The 25,002-nt window shown below is 44.8% G+C and overlaps 1 protein-coding gene across 3 annotated transcripts in view; it reads right to left on the minus strand.

Annotated features, from left to right (window-relative positions):
- LOC110521448 (single-stranded DNA-binding protein 3) overlaps positions 1 to 25,002 on the minus strand; it is a 126,261-nt gene that overhangs the window by 69,482 nt on the left and 31,777 nt on the right. For 2 of the 3 annotated variants that reach the window (XM_036969341.1, XM_036969342.1), the window contains exon 4: positions 10,679 to 10,763. In XM_036969341.1, the coding sequence (XP_036825236.1) occupies positions 10,679 to 10,763 (85 nt within the window). Of the gene's footprint in view, positions 1 to 10,678; positions 10,764 to 25,002 lie in introns of those variants that run through there. The other variant, XM_036969343.1, reaches the window with a different exon arrangement.

The raw sequence follows: 25,002 nt of genomic DNA on the forward strand, positions 1-25,002 counted from the left end.
TGTGGATTTGCAGGAGTTTGCATGTAAGTGTGCACCTACTGGTATTTAAAAGCTGTGTGTGTGTGTGTGTGTGTGTGTGTGTGTGTGTGTGTGTGTGTGTGTGTGTGTGTGTGTGTGTGTGTGTGTGTGTGTGTGTTTGCCGTTTCTCAGTTCAGCAGAACCTCATTAATTCAGAAATTGAAATCATTTCTGCATGGAGTGCACAGGAGATGAGAGCTATGGCGAGGAGGAGTGCACGAGAGAGAGAGAGAGAGAGAGAGAGAGAGAGAGAGAGAGAGAGAGAGAGAGAGAGAAAGACAGAGAGACAGAGAGACAGCGAGAGAGACAGCGAGTGAGAGAGCGAGAGAGAGAGTGAGAGCGCGAGAGAGAGAGCGCGAGAGAGAGAGTGAGAGCGAGAGAGAGAGCGCGAGAGAGAGCGCGAGAGAGAGAGAGCGAGAGAGAGCGAGAGCGAGAGAGAGAGCGAGAGAGAGAAAGAAAAGTCTTAACATTCATGGCATTGAGATGTTCAGTATATTATCATAAGGAGTGTAAAGTTGGTTATTTGGGTAGCAGTCTATGCTCTAGATCTTGACAATTATTTTACAGTTGCCAGTGTTAATTGGTTGATAGAAGGTAGAGTAATCAATCTAGATTTTGGTATAATACTTCAGTATAATATAAAAGTATAAAAACACATACTGTATAGAGATTTAGTCCATGAAGTGCAGAGTATAAGACATATTACAAATTCATATGAAAATACATTGTAAAACATAACACTAAATTATTCTGGTATTGAGAGGTCAGAAATATGAACAACCAACCTCAAGAGTGTTAGGTTTGAAAGATGTTCACCTCTCAATACACATGTAGTACATCATCATAGGTATAACTGTGGCCATGAAAATACATCATCACCTTTGTCATTGAAATGTACACGTGAATATTATATTGTTACTTCATTAGTGTACCAGTCAGTCAGTTAACAGACACACATTAACACTGCTAATAAACTTACTGTACATCCACTACTATTGATTAGACTAAATGAGGAATAAAGTCAAGGCAATATTCAATACCATGGAAACAGTGGATATGGGACCAGACGGTAACCTATACTCTCCTACTATAGAACCTATATTATTTTTGAATATGTGATGTTGTGAAGTCAACGTGTGCATAAATAAACAAATCATGAAATAACTGGCTAGTAGTATAAATAAATAAAGAGCCATCTCCCTGTCGGAGGGGAGATCCATGCTGAGCCTTTTAGAGCAGCCTCCTCCCGCCCCCAGACAATATGGAGCAGACAGTAATCTGGCCATGCACTGAGGGGATTAGAGCCTCCACAGCACAGCACAGCACAGAAGCCCCCAAACAAGGTCAGGCTAGTCCCAACGTAGCACAGAGCCTCCGCAGCAAGGCACATACTGTACAGCACAGCACCTCAGCCCCTAAACCAGGTCAGACCAGCCTCTCTCGGTCCGGACTAATCCAGTCCAGTAAGTACAGCCTAGATCAACACAGCAGCCACCAAAACCAGGTCAGCCCAGTGTGTGGCAAAGGCCAGCATAGATCAGCCCAGATGGGTCAAAACCAGCTTAGTCTATAGCATGCAAGAATGCCATGTCCTACTATGTAACGACTGCATCTTATATATAAATAAGACCTGAGGGGGTGTGGTGTCTTGCCAATATACCACAGCTAAGGATTGTTCTTATGCACGACGCAACGCGGATTGCTTGGATACAGCCCTTAGCCGTGGCATATTGACCATACATCATACCAGTGGTATACGTTCTGCTATACCACAGCTGTCAGCCAATCAGCATTCAGGGCTTGAACCACACAGTTTATAAAGAACATTATCTGATCTAAAGCTTTCACTCAGCAACTTAACTACAAAGGTTGGAAGCTCAGGCAATGTACCGTCGAGGACATGGCAAAGTTAAAGCAATGTGTGATTTAAAATGTAGGATTCCGGTCCTCTCAGAATTAAAAGAACTAAGATTAACAATGGGACAGCTCTGCTCTGACCCCTGGATAACCCCTGGCCTGCCTGACAAACACAACACAACAGCAGCAAAAGCCACATAAAAAAACACAAACTGGGACTGATTGCACAGGATGACATGACTCTTTACACAGTGCAACAGTGCTATGTATCATCCCAGATACCCTAGACCCACTCCAATTCGCATACCGCCCCAACAGGGTAGGCAACAACACGACTCCACAGAGTCCAGTTGGTGGTGGTAATGTACCTTAAAGTTGGATGCCAACTGCCATATAAAGTCCAAAGAAGAAGAAGCCTGAAGTAGTAGAGATTACTAGAAACAAACTCGGTTTACCATTTTATCTGTAGATTAATTGTCAGAGTAGAGGACCTTGTGCATTTCAGGTAAAATAACAACACAACATTTATATCCCAGGACAAATTAGCTATCAACAGCAAGCTAGCTAGCTAAATTGTCTTAAATGTTTGCTTTTCGACCTGTCCCTAAATTAATTGAATTGAATAAGAGTTTGTTTTGATATTTCAACGTGTATGTCCTGATAGCGTCTGGTGTGGGTGGACAAAATGAACATGCGTGCGCGAGTGGCCGGTTTGGTCAACATGTTATGACACAGTGGTTGACTTGACAGGGAAAAGTACCATGCTGGGGCAGTGGTCTAACTCTGCGTGCGTGCGCGCGCGTGCGTGTGCGTGCGTGTCCTACCAGTCTTACATTAGCCCAGCCTGATTCTATGTGATCTGCTGTCTGGGGGGAGAGGAGTGCTGGGCACCCATGGCAGAGACCCAGAGAGAGACCCTCAGTGCTGTCAGATGTGTCACCTTCTCATCTCCTACACCTCTGTCCGAGGTCCAGGCTAACGACAAGTTAACTACAGGCCATAGGAAGGGATTTCACTTGCCCCTCCCATTCCTCCAAACGTGTAAATATTGGACTATAAATTGTGCCCTTCTGTACTATACTTATGCTAACACATTTACTCTATTCTACTAAACCATTTACTTCATGTTCCTATATTTCTTATTTCTTATTGTTGTTGCATTGTCAAGAAGGAACCTGCAAGTCAGCATTTCATTGGACGGTGTATACCATGTGTCTCCTGTACATACGACTAATAAAACACATGGCCGTGTCACACCACACAGATGAAGATGCACTGTTATGTTGATAATGAGTACTGCTTCTTACTGACCACGGGGAGAGAGCTGGATTAAATCAATTCAATAAAAATACGTTGTTGCATGTTTTTGTGCAATTTTGGCTGATTCGGCATGAATTGGAGCCAAAGCTCCCGAAAAGGCACTTGCTTGCTCACACACCCACTCTTGAGAGTACACACACACACACACACACAGGGCCCAGTAGCTCCCACATGGTGTGTGTGTCTTCGTGGGGATGAGGTGCTGATAGAAGCTCTACCCCGGCGCACATGCTTCCCTTTACTGCTATCCTGGGCATATTTACAGACAGTGACTTTAATGCACAGTAATGACTATTTTTATACCATGTACTTCCTCGGCCTTTTACTGAGAGTCAGTAAAACAGCTCCCCACTGACCTAGTGATTACCTTGTTGGCTGCCAAAGTACCTGGCTCCCCACGCCGGCCTCCCCCTGGCTCCCTCCTTTACCTACTGGAGAGACGCCTCGCCAACACCCCCAGGTTCTCCTCAAGGCCCTGTGGATGTGTGTGCGGAGCTGTGAGGGATGAGGTACTCACTTTTCATCCTGATTCTTTGCATTCTTTCCATCATATTGGCAAAACGCTTCAACAAGGAACATTTTGTTTTCTAAATATAGACAAACCTAACCAAAAGCACCTTCATTATCCACTATAACATTTAAATGTTATTATAGCAACAAAGTCATATCCAGACAGAGGCTTGAATTCAATCTCTCTGTGTTTACTCTGCCTATTCAAAATATGGGGATTACGTCTGCATTTAGAGAATTTAAATTGCAAATAAGACTAATTGTTTTTGTCTTTAATCCTAGCAGGGAGGGCGTCAGTGTAATGTGAAGTTGCACCTCTCAGGAGGAGTGGGTTTGTGTCGCTACTTAATACGCATGGTATACAACTGACACACACACAGATATTAAAAGAGGCAAGTTTATTTTTTATGAGTTGGGGTGCCCAGCTGGTAATTGAGACTGTTACATTGGTAGGCCTTGGGTGGCACAGCTAGGGAGCACTACAGCAACATAGCAGACCCACAGAATGGCAGCAGCACTGCCAGCCCTGCCAACTACACGGCTGCCCACTGACCCCTCTCTCTCGCTGTCAGTGTCTGGGAGTGAGAGTGAGTGAGGAGATTGTTTGTTCATGATTCTCTGCTCAACAGAATATAGTTCAAACAGGAAAAAAAAGCATATGATGTCAATCAAGGAGAGGAAGTGTAGAAGGGGTCAGAATGGGAAAAAGCAAAGATAATATCAAAGATGCTTGTTAGTTCAATCATTAAAATAGGCAAAAAAACACTACTCTGTTAACACTTCATATACCTAGATACTCCCCTGCTCATCTTTTTAAAGTTGTCATACACCTAGCTGGATTGTGATGTGTACTCTTGGACCATAAAACGCAATCAAACTTGTGTTATATTAACTGAAGCAGTAGCTCAAACATGAGTAGATTCAATTGGGGATTTGTGTGTGAGAAAAAAAGCCTTCCCTCTACAACTCCCAACAGCAATAACAAACGTATGTTTGAAGATCCATTTCATTCCCGTGGAATTAACTGACAATCCATAGAACCATCAGGGTTTGCTCTCTAATGAGGGATGGCATCGCCACTGTGTTTCTTCCTAGCCTCGCAGGTGTTGGAGTGACTACATGGCACGACCAGGTTGACCATGGGCATTCTACACAAGAGCTGGTGTGGACACTCATTGCCATCTCAAAGAGGTTGCCCTTTCTTCCTGTCTCCCCCCTCAGCAAGAGGGGTAAGTGTACCGTAATAACAACAGGTTGCCCTCTATCCCATATCCCCCCCAGCAAGAGGGGTAAGTGCACCGTAATAACAACAGGTTGCCCTCTATCCCATATCCCCCCCAGCAAGAGGGGTAAGTGCACCATAATAACAACAGGTTGCCCTCTCTTCCCGTCTCCCTCCTCAGCGAGAGGGGTAAGTGCACCGTAATAACAACAGGTTGCCCTCTATCCCATATCCCCCCTCAGCGTGAGGGGTAAGTGCACCGTAATAACAACAGGTTGCCCTCTCTTCCCGTTTCCCTCCTCAGCGAGAGGGGTAAGTGCACCGTAATAACAACAGGTTGCCCTCTCTTCCCGTTTCCCTCCTCAGCGAGAGGGGTAAGTGCACCGTAATAACAACAGGTTGCCCTCTATCCCATATCCCCCCTCAGCGTGAGGGGTAAGTGCACCGTAATAACAACAGGTTGCCCTCTCTTCCCGTTTCCCTCCTCAGCGAGAGGGGTAAGTGCACCGTAATAACAACAGGTTGCCCTCTATCCCATATCCCCCCTCAGCGTGAGGGGTAAGTGCACCGTAATAACAACAGGTTGCCCTCTCTTCCCGTTTCCCTCCTCAGCGAGAGGGGTAAGTGCACCGTAATAACAACAGGTTGCCCTCTATCCCATATCCCCCCCAGCAAGAGGGGTAAGTGCACCATAATAACAACAGGTTGCCCTCTCTTCCCGTCTCCCTCCTCAGCGAGAGGGGTAAGTGCACCGTAATAACAACAGGTTGCCCTCTATCCCATATCCCCCCCAGCAAGAGGGGTAAGTGCACCACAATAACAACAGGTTGCCCTCTCTTCCCGTTTCCCTCCTCAGCGAGAGGGGTAAGTGCACCGTAATAACAACAGGTTGCCCTCTCTTCCCGTCTCCCTCCTCAGCGAGAGGGGTAAGTGCACCGTAATAACAACAGGTTGCCCTCTATCCCATATCCCCCCCAGCAAGAGGGGTAAGTGCACCGTAATAACAACAGGTTGCCCTCTCTTCCAGTCTCCCTCCTCAGCGAGAGGGGTAAGTGCACCGTAATAACAACAGGTTGCCCTCTCTTCCCGTCTCCCTCCTCAGCGAGAGGGGTAAGTGCACCACAATAACAACAGGTTGCCCTCTCTTCCTGTCTCCCTCCTCAGCGAGAGGGGTAAGTGCACCGTAATAACAACAGGTTGCCCTCTATCCCATATCCCCCCTCAGCGTGAGGGTGGCCTGTGTCAGAACTTTGCCTACAGAAAGGTTAGGCTTCCCAAAAACAGACGCAGCAGCATTACTTGTGTAATCCCAGAACTACTGTCGACCATACAGCTCGGGGGCACAGATTTCAACCGTTTGTTCTGAGGTTCAGCTAGGAAACGTCTACACAGAGATACATACAGAGACATGAGAAGTGGACTGGCCCTTTCATTCCAAGCAGAGAGAAGAGAGGATGGGAGACAACAGTAAACACAAAGCAGAAAGAAAGCCCCACTCATTCACAGGTGTCAGCCCACAGCCAAGAGACAAACTGTTTGAAAGCTAGGGAAAACAGAGGACAGGAAGAGGAGGAGAAGAGTAGCACAGAGAGCGAGCGCTACGAGAGAGAGCGAGAGAGAGAGAGAGAGAGCATGCTATTACAGTGTGTACATATCACCGTAATGCAGGGGGATATGTATGAATAAGATCTCTCTCCTCCATGTCGTCATCCCGCTTCTCTCCTTTCCCCGAGCGAGACAGATTACCCAATCAATCTCCTCAGAGAGAGAGAGGGAGACGAGATGGAGAGGAATAAGGAGGGGACAGAGACGAGGAATGGGGGGGGTAGCAGAGTGAGAAAGACTGTGCTCTACACCTAAGAGAAATTGAGGCAAGAGAAAGGCGTAGGATGAGAGATTTTTTTTTCAAGGACAGAAGGTGAGAGGGAGGGAATAGAGGCAAAGAGAATGGTTTTAAAGTGAGCACCTGTTGTGGATGAGAGAAAAGGGTGGCCTCTCAATGGTTGTTGTTTACAGAGAAGCCCCCCAGCCACCTGTTTCAGTCCTGCTGGACACTCAAGTCTGTTACAGCTTGGCTACATCTCAAATGACACACTATTCCCTATCAAGTGCACTTTTGACTGAACCATAAAAAGGGGAAAGAAAAGTGTAATCTCAGACACATCCCCGTCATTTGCCTGCCCTGACACCCAGCAAACCCCTACATTATACCATCATGGACTGTATATAAGTGTTATCACACTTAGGTATTCAAGTCAGCGCAGGTGTCAAAGTGACATTTTACAATAGAAAACCCTGTCACACAGACCAACATAATGAATGTCATTACTGCCTGATGCAACAGGACCTGTTTTGAGGCACACAGTAGACAGAGGAGAGTTCTGGAGTTCTTTGTGTGGCTGAGGAGTTCTGGTCACTGCTCACAACTCAACGGCCCAGCGACAAGCCAAATCAACGCTTAAAATGAAATCTTCAGAGAGTTCAGGGCTCAATGATAAGCAGTTGCTATTTTTCAGAATGTATTGATAATTATCAGAAACTAAAAAATTGCCTTTATTATCTTCCTTTACTTGTTCATTGAAAGGTTCCCCACCTCCATTGACAGGAGAGTCTCCCTCATAGTGGTCTGAATGATCAGTCAATCCACAAATCATATAGACAAGCACGGAGCTTTATGCAGAGAGGAGCACTAAGGCATTGCTTTTTCAATGACGCACTACTGTCACTAAATCAGTGACACTCCGGAGGCGCTGATGTCACAGTAGCAAGAACCGCAGATGTGTGGGGTCATGACCTCTAGCTTGTGCAAAGAACAAAGTCTGTAACGATGGGGGCCTCCCAGCATGCGTTTCTGACTTTCTTCATCATTTATGCCTCTATCCCTCTCATCACTCAGTCTGAATTACCAAAAGACGTCTCATTATTTCAATAAAACATTTACTCCACAAACCACTCCTCTTTTGAGGAACATCCGCATTCAAGTAGGAATGACATAGGAGTGTGGATTTTCTCTCAGTAAGTAAACATGAGTGAACACAGTTTCAACAATTAGGAAGAAAGGAAAATATAACTTAAACAAATCTACTAAGGCTGTGTTTCACTTCCATGTTCAGTATAACATTGTGGTGTGTTTAGGGTGTGTGTGTGTAGGTTTGTACCACATTGGTTCTCCCATCCAGGGGTGCAGAGTCCTCTAGTTCCGGGAGCCCAGCCAGAGTCACAATCCCACCAAAATCCAGGGATTAGCCATGAACCATCCCTCAGATTTTAGGATTAGCACATTATATTCCATTATCTTCTCCAAACTGGAGGGCCTACAAAGTCTTCCACCCTGGGTCATGGTGGATTCCTTCTAACCCAGCCAGGGCCACCATCACGTCTGTGGACAACAGCCCCACTCCTCAACAATACCCTGACACTGAACCAGTCAGTCAGAGATGGCACCTAAATGTGTGGACCCATACATATCCAGTCTAACACCAGAGAGCAGGTCTTCTGTTTCTCCTGTGAGAGTGACTTACTGGAGTCGTGTTTTTTCGTGTCCATGTGATCCTGGGAGACACGGCGGGGGATTAGGGCTGTTATCAGCCGGGCCGCGATAGCTACTTGGTCAGGCTGCTGGTCCAGAGGGATCGGAGGGGCTGGAGTTAATCAGACAGAGACAGGCCGCAGAGCAGCGACCCAGGGGATTCACGCCTCCACCCCCACACCCCGGTCCCCCCGCCACAGCCACGTCACAGCCCCAGATAAGGTTCTTCACACAACATTAGCCCTGTGTCTGTCTGTCCATAACGCCAACACACACAGACACGCCGGGTTCACCAGCAACACTGACAGAGTTATGGAAATGAACAGGACTGACGGATGGGGAAGATGACTATAGACAAACTCATTGAAACATTTCATGGTTATGCATTTTCATACAGTCCAACCTTCTCAATAACCTGCTCAATCCATCCAATACAAATATACAGATAAACATCTCGAATTACAACAAACTTGCCGACCACCAACAACAATAATTTACTGTCAAATGATATTGATGACCAGTGATATTGATGTACTCCTTTCACACACACAGAGCCCTCTCAGTCCATCAATCTGGAGGTCGCCGGACGGACGGATACACTCTGACCCTTTAAACTTCAGCCAGGTCAGAGGTCAAGGCAAACTGGACATTAATCCATGAACTAGAACAAAAGAGCAGGACATCTGAGCCCCAGTGACATTCCCCAGAGCCCCACTGCGGCCACACTGATTGACCACCCTACCACTGGGTAGGACAGACCCCCTCAGAGGACCTTGGAATGGAGCCCCACATCTGGACAATGGAGCAGAGGGAGGAAGTCTCAAGGACACGTGTGTGTGAATTGTGTGGGTTAGGTGCCAAACGAAGACCATGTTGGATGAGAAACGTTGTGCGCACGCGCGTCACTAAAAGCTTGCGAGCGGACATTGCTTTATTTATTTGTTCAGTGCCTATGTCACATTTAGATGTATGTAAGTACTCTCTTTTCTAGGACGTCGTAACCACCTGTCCTGCTACCAACCTAGTTAGTTGGTGGTCAGAGTTAGCATGCAGGGCAGCTGACTGTTGAGACACCCAGGTAGCTAGATACCTCGGGAGATAGGCTAGGTGTTGGGAATGATTAGGCATATAGATTAATTGGAGACACTTGTCAGATTTAATTAACCATGGGGTTTAATTAACCATGTAATTAATCTTATGCTGGTGTAATATACACTCAAAACAAATGAGTCTGTTCTGATGAGGTCTGGTCTGTTCATACTTGTCAGACTACATGGGAGTGCGGAACTGCAGAGAATTTAGAAACCGGCTAAATTGAATGTCCAGTGCAGGAATAGAACCATCATGATCCATTTCCAGAGCTCCTTCCCTAACGGCCCAGGTGAATGATAAGCTAGTAGTAATACAGTCTGACCAACATAACCTATTAGCTGCATAATCCTTACTTTAAATGTATTAAAGGGTATGTATTTAATACCACTATTTAGCATAGCCAAAACACCAGAAAAGGATAATTGTACGCTAAAGTATAGCAGTGACAAAAAAATCTAACGGATTTGACTTGAGTGGGGCAGATGAAGTAAGAGGACTGCAGCTTAACCTTCAATCATTCAGGTCCTGGCACTGAGTTAGAGGTCACAATTAGTGGGCTCATTAACATGGTCATTTGCAGTCCAAGGGCTGTGTCAACAAAGAGCCTCCTTTTGTAAGCCGGCCACTCTGAGGCCCTCCACACATGTTCAAGCAGCACATCAGTGCTAGCGCCAGTGGAAGCTCCAGCTCTTCTACAGATGAGAGGGTCAGGGAGGGCAAGCCCATGACCCCCAGGCCACCCCCAATCGTCCCCCATCCATCGGCCACAGCATTGTACTTAATCCAGGCCAACAGCTCACCCAGCTGCTTTATTTGCCAATAAAAGCCTTGCAGCAGCCTGACATTTCACCTTCAGCCGACAGTTTAGGTAAAGCTCGAAGGGGTCACAGGGAGGAAGTGAGGGAGGTAGGCCGGACACTTTCACTGAGTTTAGGAGGATAGAACCTATTGCAGTAGGAGACGCTACAGAAACCAAACAAAACTACATTCATATTGTGACTAAAACAATCATGTATGCAAATGTATTAAATTGATATTGAGAAACTAACATGGATTAGAGATAGACATTCTATAGCGATGACGATGGCCACCCGTGCCTCTGACACAACACCAGTGACAGGTTGACTCACATAATCGTGGAAAGCCTTGGCCTCGCTGGAATGTTCACATGTCTCCCTCCGGTCTGGAGCAGCGCAGTACAGATCCCAGAATACACTATGGGGAGAAGAGGAGAGAGACAGAGAACATGGTTGGACATAGACATCAGAGTACAGCAAACACGCAGATAGTTTCAGTTTACACAACATTATCAACAGTTGGGGATGGTTCACATGACTGAGTTGGTTGGAGCATGGTGCTAATCCCATCTCTTAACACATTCATGAAAATAGAAATTGCCTCTAAACATTCGAACTGCATACTGAACCCTATTCCAACTAAACTACTGAAAGAGCTGCTTCCTGTGCTTGGCCCTCCTATATTGAACATAATAAACGGCTCTCTATCCACTGGATGTGAACCAAACTCACTAATAGTGGCAGTAATAAAGCCTCTCTTGACAAAGCCAAACCTTGACCCAGAAAATATAGATTTTTAAATGAATCGGCCTATATCGAATCTCCCAATCCTCTCAAAAAAATTGAAAAAGCTGTTGCACGGCAACTCACTGCCTTTCTGAAGACAAACAATGTATACGAAACGCTTCAGTCTGGGTTTTAGACCCCATCATAGCACTGAGACTGCACTTGTGAAGGTGGTAAATGACCTTTTAATGGCGTCAGACCAAGGCTCTCCATCTGTTCTCGTGCTCCTAGACCTTAGTATTGCGTTTGACTCCATCGGTCACCACATTCTTTTGGAGAGATTGGAAACCCAAATTGGTCTACACGGACAAGTTCTGGCCTCTTTTAGATCTTATCTGTCAGAAAGATATCAGTTTGTCTCTGTGGATGGTTTGTCCTCTGACAAATCAACTGTAAGTTTCGGTGTTCCTCAAGGTTCCGTTTTAGGACCACTATTGTTTTCAATATATATTTTACCTTGGTGATGTCATTCGGAAACATAAAGTTAACATTCTATGCGGACGATACACAGCTGTACATTTCAATGAAACATGGTGAAGGCCCAAAATTGCCTGGAACCCTGTGTTTCAGACATAACGAAGTGGATGGCGGAAAATGTTTTATTTTTAAACTCGGACAAAACAGAGATGCTAGTTCTTTGTCCCAAGACACAGAGATCTGTTGGATCTGACAATTAATCTTGATGGTTGTACAGTCATCTCAATTAAAACTGTGAAGGACCTCGGCGTTACTCTGGACCCTGATCTCTCTTTTGACTAATATATCAAGACAATTTCAAGGACAGCTTTTTTCCAACTTCGTAACATTGCAAAAATCAGAACATTTCTGTCCAAAAATTATGCAGAAATGTCCATCCATACTTTTGTCACTTCTAGGTTAGACAACTGCAATGCTCTACTTTCCGGCTACCCTGATAGAGCACAAAATAAACTTTAGGTTAGTGCTAAACACGGCTGCTAGAATCTTGACTAGAAGCAAAACATATTACTCCAGTGCTAGCCTCTCTACACTGGCTTCCTGTTAAGGCTAGGGCTGATTAAGGTTTTACTGCTAACCTACAAAGCATTACATGGGTTTGCTCCTACCTATCTCTCCCATTTGGTCCTGCCGTACATACCTACATGTACGCTACAGTCACAAGACGCAGGCCTACTATTGCCCCTAGAATTTCTAAGCAAACAGCTGGAGGCAGGGCCTATAGAACTCAATTTTTATGGAATGGTCTGCCTATCTATGTGAGAGAAGCAGACTCTGTCTCAACCTTTAAGTCTTTATTTGAGACATCTCTCTCAGCCTTAGGACCATGCCACAGGACTACCCAGCCTGATGACTCCTTGCTGTCACCTGTCCACCTGGTTGTGCTGCTGATCCAGTTTCAGCTGTTCTGCCTGTGGCTATGGAACTCTGACCTGTTCATCGGACGTGCTACCTTGTCCCGGACCTGCTGTTTTCGACTCGCTCTCTCTACCGCACCTGCTGTCTCTATCTCTGAATAATTGGCTATGAAAAGCCAACTGACAACCACTGTGATTATTATTATTTCACCCTGCTTGTCATCTATGAACATCTTGGCCATGAACTGTTATAATCCCCACCCGGCACAGCCAGAAGAGGACTGGCCACCCCTCAGAGCCTGGTTCCTCTTTAGGTTTCTTTCTAGGTTCCTGCCTTTCTAGGAAGTTTTTCCTAGCCACCGTGCTTCTACATCTGCAATGCTTGCTGTTTGGGGTTTTAGGCTGCGTTTCTGTACAGCACTTTGAGATATCGGCTGATGTAAAAAGGGCTTATAAATACATTTGATTGATTGATTGATTGTGGATTTGATTCCCTCATGGGACACATACTGAATGTATACATGTGTATGTGTGAAACGTAACGCTAAAATACCATCTATCACGAAGTGAAACTTGATCAAGCTGAAGTTATAAAGGGAATGAAAAAATATATATTTTAGTCCACCGCTCGCCTCAGAGCTTCAGCAAAGTGAGGTCATCTAATCGAACCATTTCATGTAGCTATCGTTCTGCTTGGCCAGAGCTGCAGGCGAATGATCTATTAGGCATTATATTTGTTAATTAAGGCAAATCCAGCACTTAAGGGCTGGAAGGGGCACCAAGTTCCAATCCAAATACACTCTTAATTACTTAATTAAGCACCTGTTTAACTGGTCCACATTAAATGGTTCTTTCACCTAAGATATTGATTTAATGGGTAGCACATAAAAGCTGCTGATCTGACTGGGGCTCAAGAGCAATGTTACGCTTTTTCCAATCCATTCAAAGACGAAGATTCCACGATATGCATGCTTTCTGCTGAGGCGGCGAAACCAGACTTCTAACAACGTGTGATACACTGAGCACTTGATATGACTGCAAAATAGAGCAGAAAATATTAGCTGATCACCCATAACAGTGTGTAAGATATTTTGTTACAATTCCTATAGAGTGATACTAAACATGTGTATTTACTGCATATGGAAGGTACATTTGCATGTACTGTCTTCTTACTGTGTAAGCACAGTAAAGTAGTGAAGATACAACTTCCCTGTTTTATATCATAACAAAGCATTTCTGCTGAAGAAATGCTATTTTCTACAAGCCCCCGGCCTTTGCTCTCAGGTGTGCACTGTCTGGGTCAGCTGGACAGGCTGATGCACAGCACAGAGAAACAGAGAGGAGAGGGAGAGATCGAGAACAGAGGTGTGTGTGTTTGTGAGTGCCTTGCGTGCGTGCGTACGTGCATGTTTTATGCGTGCATGCGTGTGTGTTGAAGGGGTCATGAAGCCTGCCCCTCAGTCACTTGACAATAAAGCCAGGCTGCATTATCATATCTATCAACTGCCGTTAAAGAGATTGCAGCTTTGTCAGAGCCGTGCCTGCCTGCCGGAGGGAGACAGCGGGATCATCTCAAATCCAATCAGCTCTCTGGGAAATGAAATAAGACACACGTTAGAGTTTGTTACTGACAAGCCACAACTAGGTGCAAACAGGGGATGGGGACTGGAGAGCCGGGTAATCATAACCTGACACCCACCAAAGTTTCAAATAGTAACTTATAAACTGGGTGGTTTGTGCCCTGAATGCTGATTGGCTGACTGCCGTGGTATATCAGATCGTATATGACAAAACATGTTTTTTTACTGCTCTAATTACGCTGGTAACCAGTTTATAATAGCAATAAGGTACCTTGTGGGTTTGTGGTATATTATACCATGTTGCGTTGTACCTAAGAACAGCCCTTAGCCGAGGTATTTTGGCCATATACCACACCCCCTCGGGCCTTATTGCTTAAGTAGATCATATCTGGGTGGGACTGCTCATGCAACACGGCTAAAAAAGGTAAGACTAGCTACCTACAGGTTGAGAAGGTCAGCAGTTTCTTTTTGTCAACTGAAGATTTTCATACTGTGGATACACTCTCTCCTCTGACTCCTTTAAATACATTTACTTGGCTGTGTGGAATCCCTAAGATCAATCTGGGTGTGAGATTCATAGTCCAGTTTAGAAGGCATGCAAATTCTGCCATATTCAAATTAAATGCCAGTCAAAACAATGTGGAAGTGTGGACTGACAGCATAAACAGGACATACACACTTTCCACTTCATTGTGTCCCGAACAGCGGATTAGCATCCACATTCACAAGACAATTACAACAATTAAATACCATCATGATAATTATTGCAATTAACTGTAGTCTGACAACGCCTGGAGGTAACAATGTGCCTTCCGCCATAATGGGCAGAGTAAACAGAGACACATGGTTGAAGGGGCCTAGGCATTAATCCACACACTCTAGACTGGGGTGAGTTCCTGTCAGGCAACAGAGAAGCCATGCTAAGGAGAGGAGAAAGAAGAGGAGAGAGAAAGCCAGGTTGACTATGGCTGCTACTACTCTTATCAGCCTGAGCTGCTCTTAATGGGACAAAACGCTACAATCAAAGGCAGAAGAAAACAAAACCTTTCAGAGTGTTTTTTACCCCACTGAAGTTTGCTATTCTCCTGGTATTAATGCTTGCATTGTGAGGCAACAAGAGAAATAGGCACTCCGTAGCTCTTAAAACAGCACGCCATGTAAATCAGCTGTTCTATAATTCCCTGGGAACACTCCCCTCGGACTTCGCTAATAAATTCAACATCTGACAAGGGCCAAAGAAGGAAAGAATAAAAGGAAATGTATGTTGTGTGCATATTGTTGAATATGAGATACAGTAGAATAACTCCTTTATTAATCTAACATGGGGAGGCTCAATGGTCAGGCCAGATGCTCTAGCGCAGGGATGGGGAACTGGCGGACCCCGGATCAATTCCCTCCACCCTAAAAAAGTATTCTTATTTTGCAACTCAGTCAGGGCCTCAACTTACTGTTGAGAGTTAGAATGGCAAGTTACAAGTTTAACTGGTCGTCCAACAAAGCGCTTACTTGCAGGTTCTTTCTCGACAATGCAACAAACAAACACTATAAGAAATATACATTTTAGCATTAGTATAATACAGGAAGGCGCAATTTCCAGTCCAAGATATAAATGTGTATCGGGGGAAAGGGGGGGCAAGTGTATGAATTGAGCAGTATAATAAGAGTCAAGTAAATATTAGGAAGGTGTTCTTAATGTTTTGTACACTCAGTGTATGTTTGTGTGGGTGTGTGCATGAGTAAGTGCATGTGTGCTAAGGTGTGGAGAATCAGAGCAGGTGGTCAGTCCAGTTCAATTATCAGCTGTCTGATGGCTGGCAGATAGAAACTGTCTCTGAGTCTGTTGGTATCAGACATTATGCTCCGATAGTCTGCCCGGCGGTAAGGGAGAGAACAACTTGTGGCTGGGGAGTGTGGGGTCCTTGAATATGCTGCGTGCCTTCCTCAGGCACCGTTTTGAGTAGATGTCCCGGATGGGTGGATGCACGGTCACAGTGATGTACTGGGCAGTCTTCACCCCCCAATGAAGGGCCTTGTGGTCGTGGAGGAGCAATTCTCATACCAGGCCATGATGCAACTGATGGTCTCAATGGTGCAGCGGTAGTATTTGGAGAGGAACCGGGGCGGCATTCTGAATTTCTTCAGCCGCCTTAGGAAGCAGAGACGCTGTTGCGCCCTCTTGACAAGAGTGGTGGTGTTGTTGGTTCATGACAACTCCTCGGTGATGTGGACGCCCGGGAACTGAAAACTCGTGACTCTGTACTGTAGTCCCGTTGATGTGGATCGGGGGCATATTCCCTACTCTGCTTCCTGAAGTCAACAATCAACTCCTTTGTTTTGCTGACATTGAGGGAGAGGTTGTTATGACACATGTGCCTCGACCTGTTGTTTCAGCTATTTATTTCAGAAGTTTTATTTTGTTCATAAGTGTGTGTGTTAAAACCTGCTGGTTTGGACTGAATGTTTACCAACTAGCCAGCTAGCTAGTTACCTAGCCAGCTAGCTAGCAATGGAGCCCGCTATGCCTGAAATGGCTAACAAATATTTCCAATGCTGTAGAAGCGGTCTTTATTATGCTCTTGTCCGGGACAATATTAACAATCCGGAATTTCAAATGTGGCAATTGTTTGCTTGTGGGGGGGGGATTACAGGAATCAGGTGGCTATCCTTAGCAAGCAAATTTCAATTCTGCGTGAACTTATGGGGAAAACGCAAACGAGTCCTCAACTCCTGTGGCAAGACGCAGCTTGGGCTTAATGGATGTATCCCTGCATTGTCATCTGTCCCTATCCGAATGGCCTATGCTACCTGGAATTTTCCTGCTAAGGAAGTTGTTTCAATCTGCTTCTCCTCCATCTTGTAGTGGAGTAGATGGAGAACAGCAAGAGGATAGTTCCAATCAGCGCTGGTCCCATGTCACAAGTCGTGGAAAGCAAAGGCAGCCGCATGCTGCTAAACGGAGGTCTGTTTAGTGAGAGGTCTGGAGCAGATTGACATGAGAAATAGCTTCACCACCCTGGTGCCTGATCTACCTGCGCCTTCATCGCTGGGACTACCTGGGTCTGCGACAGCTGTGCCGACTCCAACAGCGGCTTCGTCGTCATGCTCGGCTCTCTTACCTCTCTCTGGATCTGACGGGGTTTTGCCTGATGTTGGAGGTCTGGACCTATCCCTGGGAGCTGCAGGTGTATGCGATCTGCTCCTCGTGGGCCCTTGAAACGATCCACAAATTGTGTGAGGGGTAGGAATGGGTGTATTTCTCCATCCCCTTCTCTGGCCGTTGTGTTGGCCAATTCAATGGTGAGAACTTTCTCAGTACCTTGAGTAAAAACATTTGTGCTATCCAGGAGCACCAGTATAGGACATCAATAAACTGCTCCCAAACATTTTAAACCTGCATCAGGAAATTGAGTCTATCATAGTTCATGTCGGATTCAATGAAATTATGAAGGAAAGCTAAGAACAGCTGAAGATGGATTTTAAAGAACTGATTGGGTCTCTGCTTAACACCAACAAACGCATAATCTCTGGCCCTGTGCCCTCCCTAAATCATGGCATTGAACATTCAACAGACTTTTAGCTCTCCATAACTCGCTACGTGCCTATTGCAGGTACGTGAGTGTATCATTTATTTTCAATTTTGATACCTTCTGGAAACAAAGCTTGTTTAATAAAGAGGATGGGATCTACCCAAATCATTTAGGTTCCTGGATCCTTTCACAGCATTATAAGGCAGGAAGAGTAGCTGCTGCCTTGGAGCAGCTAATGGGGATCCTTAATAAATACAAATAGAGTGCCAGTTCACTTACCTCCTCCCTATAGGCGGACTCATCATTGTTGGTTTTCAGGCCTACAACCGTGGCGTCGTCAGCAAACTTGATGATGGAGTTGGTGTCGTGCTAAACCACGCAGTCGTGCGTCAACAGGGAGTACAGCAGAGGACTGAAGACACACCTCTTGGGGAGGCCCTGTGTTAAGAGTCAGTTTGTAGGTGTTGTTGTTGCCAATCCTTACAGCCTGTGACTTGCGCGTCAGAAAGTCCAGGATCCAGTTACAGAGGGTGGTGTCCAAACCCAGGGTTCTGAGCTTGATGTCGAGCTTGGAGGGAATAATAGTGATACATGTTGAACTGTAGTCAATGAACAGCATTCTCATAGGTGTTCCTCTTGTCCAGATGCGTTACGGCTCTGTGAATAGCGATAGAAATAGCATCTTCCATGGATCTGTTGGAGCAGTAGGTAAATTGAAGCCTCTCCAAGCACTTCATGATGACAGAGGTGACCGCGGCAGGGTGATAGTCATTTGGGCATGTCACCTTGTTTTTCGGGCACTGGGACAATAGTTGTCCAGCAGGTGGGGACGACAGCCTGGGACGGGGACAGGATGAAGATGTCTGGTTGGCACCCACTCGGAGGATGCGGCCAGAGATGAGCCGGTGGCTATGTTAGTATTCAAGCTTTTGAGAGTTATACTCATGTCAGCCTCAGTGCGTAAAAGCACCTAGTGGTCTGGAGAAGCGAGTCTCTTCCTGGATGGCTCGGTATTGTCTGCCTTGAAGGGAGCATAGAATGTGTTAAGCACGTCTGGGAGGAAGGCTTCTGTGGGTACCGCACTGCTGGATATGCCTTTGTATTTTTGCATCCCTAATGGATTTGCGGAGCACGTACCTGCTTGCCTTGGAACGACTCATCAGGGTTTGTTCTACTGACATTGAATGCTGCAGTTCAGGCTTTCAGCATTGCACGGATATCTCTGTTCATCCAGGGTTTTTGGTTTGGATATGTCCGTATTGTAATTGTGGGTACAACATCAACAACACATTTCCTAATGAGGCCTGTGACTGACAATATATATTCCTCAAATGTTGATGGATGAGTCCTTGGTGAAAATTTGAACATGTTCCAATCAGCATTCTCAAAAGAATCCTGCAGCATTGAGACTGCCCTATCTGTCCAGCACCTCAATATTCTCTGTGTTGAAGGCTCTTTCTTGAGTTGCTGCTTGTAGGCGGGGAGGAGGAACAGAGAGACGTGTTCTGACCTGCGTTGTAAGTGTCACGGATGTTGGTGTATACATGGTCAAGCACACTGAATCCTCATGTGTGACAGGATAGATGTTGGTGATATTTTGGGGAAATGTGTTTTAGACCGGCTTAGTTTTAGTCACCACCAACAAAGACTGCTACCGGGTGAGAGTATCATTGCTGGCTAATGATCTTGTACAGTTTGCTGAGTGCGCTGTGCTTGCTTATGGCGGTATGTACACAGCTGTGATAAGACGCCTGAATTTCCTCTGGATGTGTTTTATTTTATTTAACTCGGCAAGTCAGGCAAGTCAGTTAAGAACAAATTCTTATTTACAATGACGGCCTACCGGGGAACAGTGTTTGGGGGCAGAACAACATATTTTTACCTTGTCAGCATGGGGATTCGATCCAGCAACCTTTCGGTTACTGGCCCAACGCTCTAACAACCAAGCTACCTGCCACGCCAAAATGGATATAAGGTAGTGAAATATATACAGCCTTATTCAAAAATGTATTCAGTTGTTTTTTTCCACCTTCAATCTACACACAATACCCCATAACCAAATCAAAAACTTTTTTTAGAAACTTCAGCAACTTTACCAAAAATAAAAATGGAAATATCACATTTACATAAGAATTCAGACCCTTTACTGAGTACTTTGTTGAAGCACCTTTGGCAGCGATTACAGTCGAGTCTTCTTGGGTATGATGCTACAAGCACACCTGTATTTGGGGAGTTTCTCCCATTCTTCTCTGCAGATCCTCTCAAGCTCTGTCAGGTTGGATGGGGAGCGTCGCTGCACAGCTATTTTCAGGTCTCTCCAGATATGTTTGATCGGGTTCAAGTCCGGGCTCTAGCTGGGCCACTCGAGGACATTCAGAGACTTGTCCCGAAGCCACTCCTGCATTGTCTTGGCTGTGTGCTTAGGGTCATTGTCCTTTTGGAAGGTGAACCTTCACCCCAGTCTGAGGTCCTGAGCGCTCTGGGGTAGGTTTTCATCAAGGATCTCTCTGTACTTTGCTCTGTTCATCTTTCCCTCAATCCTGATTAGTCTCCCAGTCCCTGCCACTGAAAAACATCCCCACAGCATGATGCTGACACCACCACGCTTCACCGTAGGGATGGTGCCAGGTTTCCTCCAGACGTGACGCTTGGCATTCAAGCCAATCTTGGTTTCATCAGAGCAGATAATCTTGTTTCTCATGGTCTGATGGTCTGAGAGTCTTTAGGTTCCTTTTGGCAAACTCCAAGCGGGCTGTCATCCAAGCGGGCTGTCATGTGCAGCCAGCTCTAGGAAAAGTCTTGGTGGTTCCAAACTTCTTCCATTTAAGAATGATGGAGGCCACTGTGTTGTTGGGGACCTTCAATACTGCAGAATTTTTTTGGTACCCTTCCCCAGATCTGTGCTTCGACACAATCCTGTCTCGGTGCTCTAGGACCATTCCTTCGACTTCATGGCTTGGTTTGAGCTTTGACATGCACTGTCAACTGTGGAACCTTAAATATACAGTTGAAGTCGGAGGTTTATATACACTTAGGTTGGAGTCATTAAAACTAGTTTTTCAACCACTCTTCAAATTTCTTGTTAACAAACTATAGTTTTGGCAAGTCAGTTAGGACATCTACTTTGTGCATGACAAGTAATTTTTCCAACAATTGTTCACAGACAGATTATTTCACTTACAATTCACTGTATCACAATTCCAGTGGGTCAGAAGTAATACTTATTTTCCACCATAATTTGCAAATTAATTCATTAAAAATCCTACAATGTGATTTTCTGGACATTTTTTCTCATTTTGTCTGTCATAGTTGAAGTGTACCTATGATGAAAATTACAGGCCTCTCATCTTTTTAAGTGGGAGAACTTGCACAATTGGTGGCTGACTAAATACCTTTTTGCCCCACTGTATGGGCTGAAAGTAACCACAAAGCCCCACTTTCAGCCTGATTATACCTGTTTTATAAAATATAACCAGGAGATTTAGGATGGGGTAAGTCTGTTTTGCTTGACTTCTTTTCTTTGCCCCTCGCAAGGATGAATTTCAGCTGGAAGCAATTTGAGGGATGATCCGTGTACATAGTATTGTGGTGAGGTTCTGAGAGGGTGAACGAGTGGATGTCCATTGAAAACTGGTTAAAACAATTGATTTGGTCAACAAATGAAGAGGGCTAATGAAACAATCAACACCTGCACCCCTCTCGGAACCCTGGCTTTATCCCTGCGTCCATAACAACAGATGTGGATGACCTACCCCCCACCTCCAACCCACCGCAACCTGTAGCTCCCCCCCTCAGCCCATTCAGGCCTGCACGGCCCAACTGGAAACTGCTTGAGACAGAATCAGGGAAGAAAAATAGCCAAATCCCCCACCCTGGGTTAACACAAAAGAGACTGGAATGCAAGGAGTTAATCTGTTAGGGGTCTCTCTGCAAACAAAGGACAAGCCTCCAGACAAAGGTTGAGGGAGTGGGAGCAGGGGGGGGGGGTTGGCTTTCCCTTACCATCTGGACCCTTTGTTTGGGGGAGGAGGTTGGTGAAGGGGGAGGTGTCCTGGTGAAGGGGGAGGGGTCCAGTGAGCCTCCCCATCCAGTGCTGCAGCCCCAGACAGACAACCCAGCTAGCACATAACATTCTGAGAACCATATGTTTCTTAGAACGTGGTTGTCCTATGGTTATTTTGCAAACAACTTTCCCACAACTTTCTGGAAATGGTGCAGAATAATTGCTTGGCTTTGTAACATTCTCAGCACATTTAAGGCACTTGAAAAAAACACTATTTTCTTGGTATTTCATTACTTTAACAGTGCTAGAGGGGTCAATACAGACCCGGGTTCGATCCCGGGCTGTATCACAACCGGCTGTGATCGGGAGTCCCATAGGGTGGCGCACAATTGGCCCAGTATCGTCTGGGTTAGGGGAGGGTTTGGCCAGGGTAAATAAGAATTTGTTCTTAATCTCTGAGCACGGAACCCGGTAGCGGGATGAAATTCGACAACGTACGGTGATCGCTAGATAAATAGTCATATTAAACATTCATGAAAATACAAGTGTCTCACAAGTGTCTCACACTCACGGGCGACAGGGTAGCCTAGTGGTTAGAGCGTTGGACTAGTAACCGGAAGGTTGCGAGTTCAAACCCCCGAGCTGACAAGGTACAAATCGGTCGTTCTGCCCCTGAACAGGCAGAATTGACGCACAATTGGCTGTTCCCAGGCCGTCATTGAAAATAAGAATTTGTTCTTAACTGACTTGCCTGGTTAAATAAAGGTAAAATAAAATAAATAAAAAAATAATAAAATAAAATGTTTCGAAAGCCTAGAATCTTGCTAATCCAACTGCATTGTCAGATTTAAAAAATGATTTACTGCTAAAGAATATGATGCGATTATCTGAGGATAGAGCCCCATAAAAAAACTACTATTTCAACCAGCACAGGCGTAACAAAATCACAAACTGCAATAAAATAAATAGTTTACCTTTGATGATCTTCCTCTGTTTGCAATCCCAATGCTCATTGTTACACAATGAATGGTCTTTTGTTTGATAAAATCCATTTTTATAGCCTAACACGAAACATTTTGTGAACCGCTTGTGTCGTGAATTCCGCTTGTGTGAACCGCTTGTGTGAACACATTCGAGGTAAATACACACGCAATGGTTTCATTGCAATCAACTGGTTTGTTTGTAACACAACCAAACCTGATGGGTCATTTCACGGGACGTATTGACTGAAAGAAACCGATTTGAAGACAACAAGTAATGACATCATTTGGCACCAATGATTTGCCCGCTGTTTCGTTGATTGACTGTATTTTAACCCAATGACCACTGATCGTCTTGAAATCTAGCTGGGTAGATAGCCAATGAGCTGAGGTAAACGGCAATATTTAATGTTTATGTGTTGGAAGACCAACCCATGTAGTAAACTCCGGCGTAAAGAGGTTCATTCGCCATTGACGATTCATACCGGATGGAGCAACGCATGTTGCGCACAGGCTTGTTTTGGTAAAGTGCATATTCAGCTGTTTATATATCAATCAGTGTGGCGACTAAGTCTGGAAAAGCAAAATCTAAGTCTAGATATACAGATGTACACACAATTTTAGAAGAAATTGATCGAGGACGATTCATTTATCGATTCCCAAATGGAGGAATATTTTTTGAACAGAGAGGACGTTTTGGACTGGTAAGTTCTTCTCATGCAAATGCTGTTGTTTGAAATTAATAATATAAAATAGTATTTGTGAAATGAAATAGCCTACTTGAGGCTGTTGAGGGGAGGGCAGGCCCACAACAATGGCCAAAGTGAAATGCAGACAGTAGATCTAGCTGAGATGTCATAATATAAATGAGACAGTAGATCTAGCAGGTCTATAATAATATATTCAACCTTATGTTCCCTGTACTCTATATATATATATGTTTATTATACCTGTTGCTACAGGGCTCATTTGTGAAACTATTCTAACTGAACATTTTCTTTCACAGTGACATTGACTCCGAATGGGAGCCCCCAGTGCCAAGGTGTCCATCCCCCACTGAAGCTGGTTCATCCAGCTCCTGCCACAAGTGGTGTTCATCTGCCCAAATGTATTTCTGCAGGCATGGATGTGCTATGGCACCTGGCATCAGCAGCATAATATTGTGTAGAGGACTGAGGGTCTTCCAAATATTGAAAGTGTTATTTTGTAAATGTATATATTTTTTTCATGTTTTTTCAAAAAAATTTTTTTTGGGGGGGGTGTGTTTGAATACCATTTTGGTATTTTGTATATAGTTATTCCATTCAAAATGTATAACTTCACCAATTTGGCCACTTTGGTACATTTGGGCTACTTGTGTGGGACACCTGGGTGACTTCATGATAAATGTCATGTAGCACACTCATTTTGGAAGTTATCATTCTGAAACTTTGCACAAGTACTGTTGCCCTCTTATGATTTTCACTGAAATTGTCCCCATCATCCTATCTGAATGTTTGTTTTATCTTGTTCATTTTAAAGATGATACAACAATAAAAATAAAAAACGTATGTTTTTTCATTATATTATCTAAACCAGATCTATTGTGTTATATTCTCCTACATTCAATTCACATTTACACAAACTTCAGAGTGTTTTCTTTCAAATGGTACCAAGAATATGCATGTCCTTGGTTCTAGATTTGGGTATGTCTTCGGGCGGATATTGAAAAAAGTAGGGGGTAGCTCTAAGAGGCTATTCACTGACTTGCCTAGTTAAATGAAGGTTACATTTAAAAAATGACATTGTCCGTCGCTTATGCCTTTCCATACCATAACCCCTCCGCCACCATGGGGCTCTCTGTTCACAAAGTTGACACCAGCAAAGCGCTCGCCCACATGACGCCATACCTTCGGTCTGCCATCTGCCCAGTATAGTTAAAACCAGGATTCATCCGTGAAGAGCACACTTCTCCAGCGTGCCAGTACGACGCCAAACTGCAGTCAGGTCAAGTCCCTGGTGAGGACGAAGAGCACACAGATGAGCTTCCCTGAGATGTTTCTGACAGTTTGTGCAGAAATTCTTTGGTTGTGCAAACCCAGTTGGCTGGTCTGACGATCCCGCAGGTGAAGAAGCCGGATGTGGAAGTCCTGGGCTGGTATGGTTACACGTGGTCTGCGGTGGTTACACTGCCAAATTCTCTAAAACGATGTTGGAGGCAGCTTATGCTAGAAAGATTTACATTAAATGATCTGTCAACAGCTCTGATAGACATTCTTGCAGTCAACATTCCAATTACATGCTCCTTAAAAACTTGAGATATCTGTGGCATTGTGTTGTGTGACCAAACTACACATTTTAGAGTGGCCTTTTATTGTCCCTTGCACAAGGTATACCTGTGTAATGATCATGTTGTTTAATCAGCTTCTTGATATGCACACCTGTCAGCTGGATGGATGAATATTCTT

This window comes from Oncorhynchus mykiss, chromosome 30 (assembly GCF_013265735.2).
Source record: "Oncorhynchus mykiss isolate Arlee chromosome 30, USDA_OmykA_1.1, whole genome shotgun sequence".
Lineage (NCBI taxonomy): Eukaryota > Metazoa > Chordata > Actinopteri > Salmoniformes > Salmonidae > Oncorhynchus > Oncorhynchus mykiss.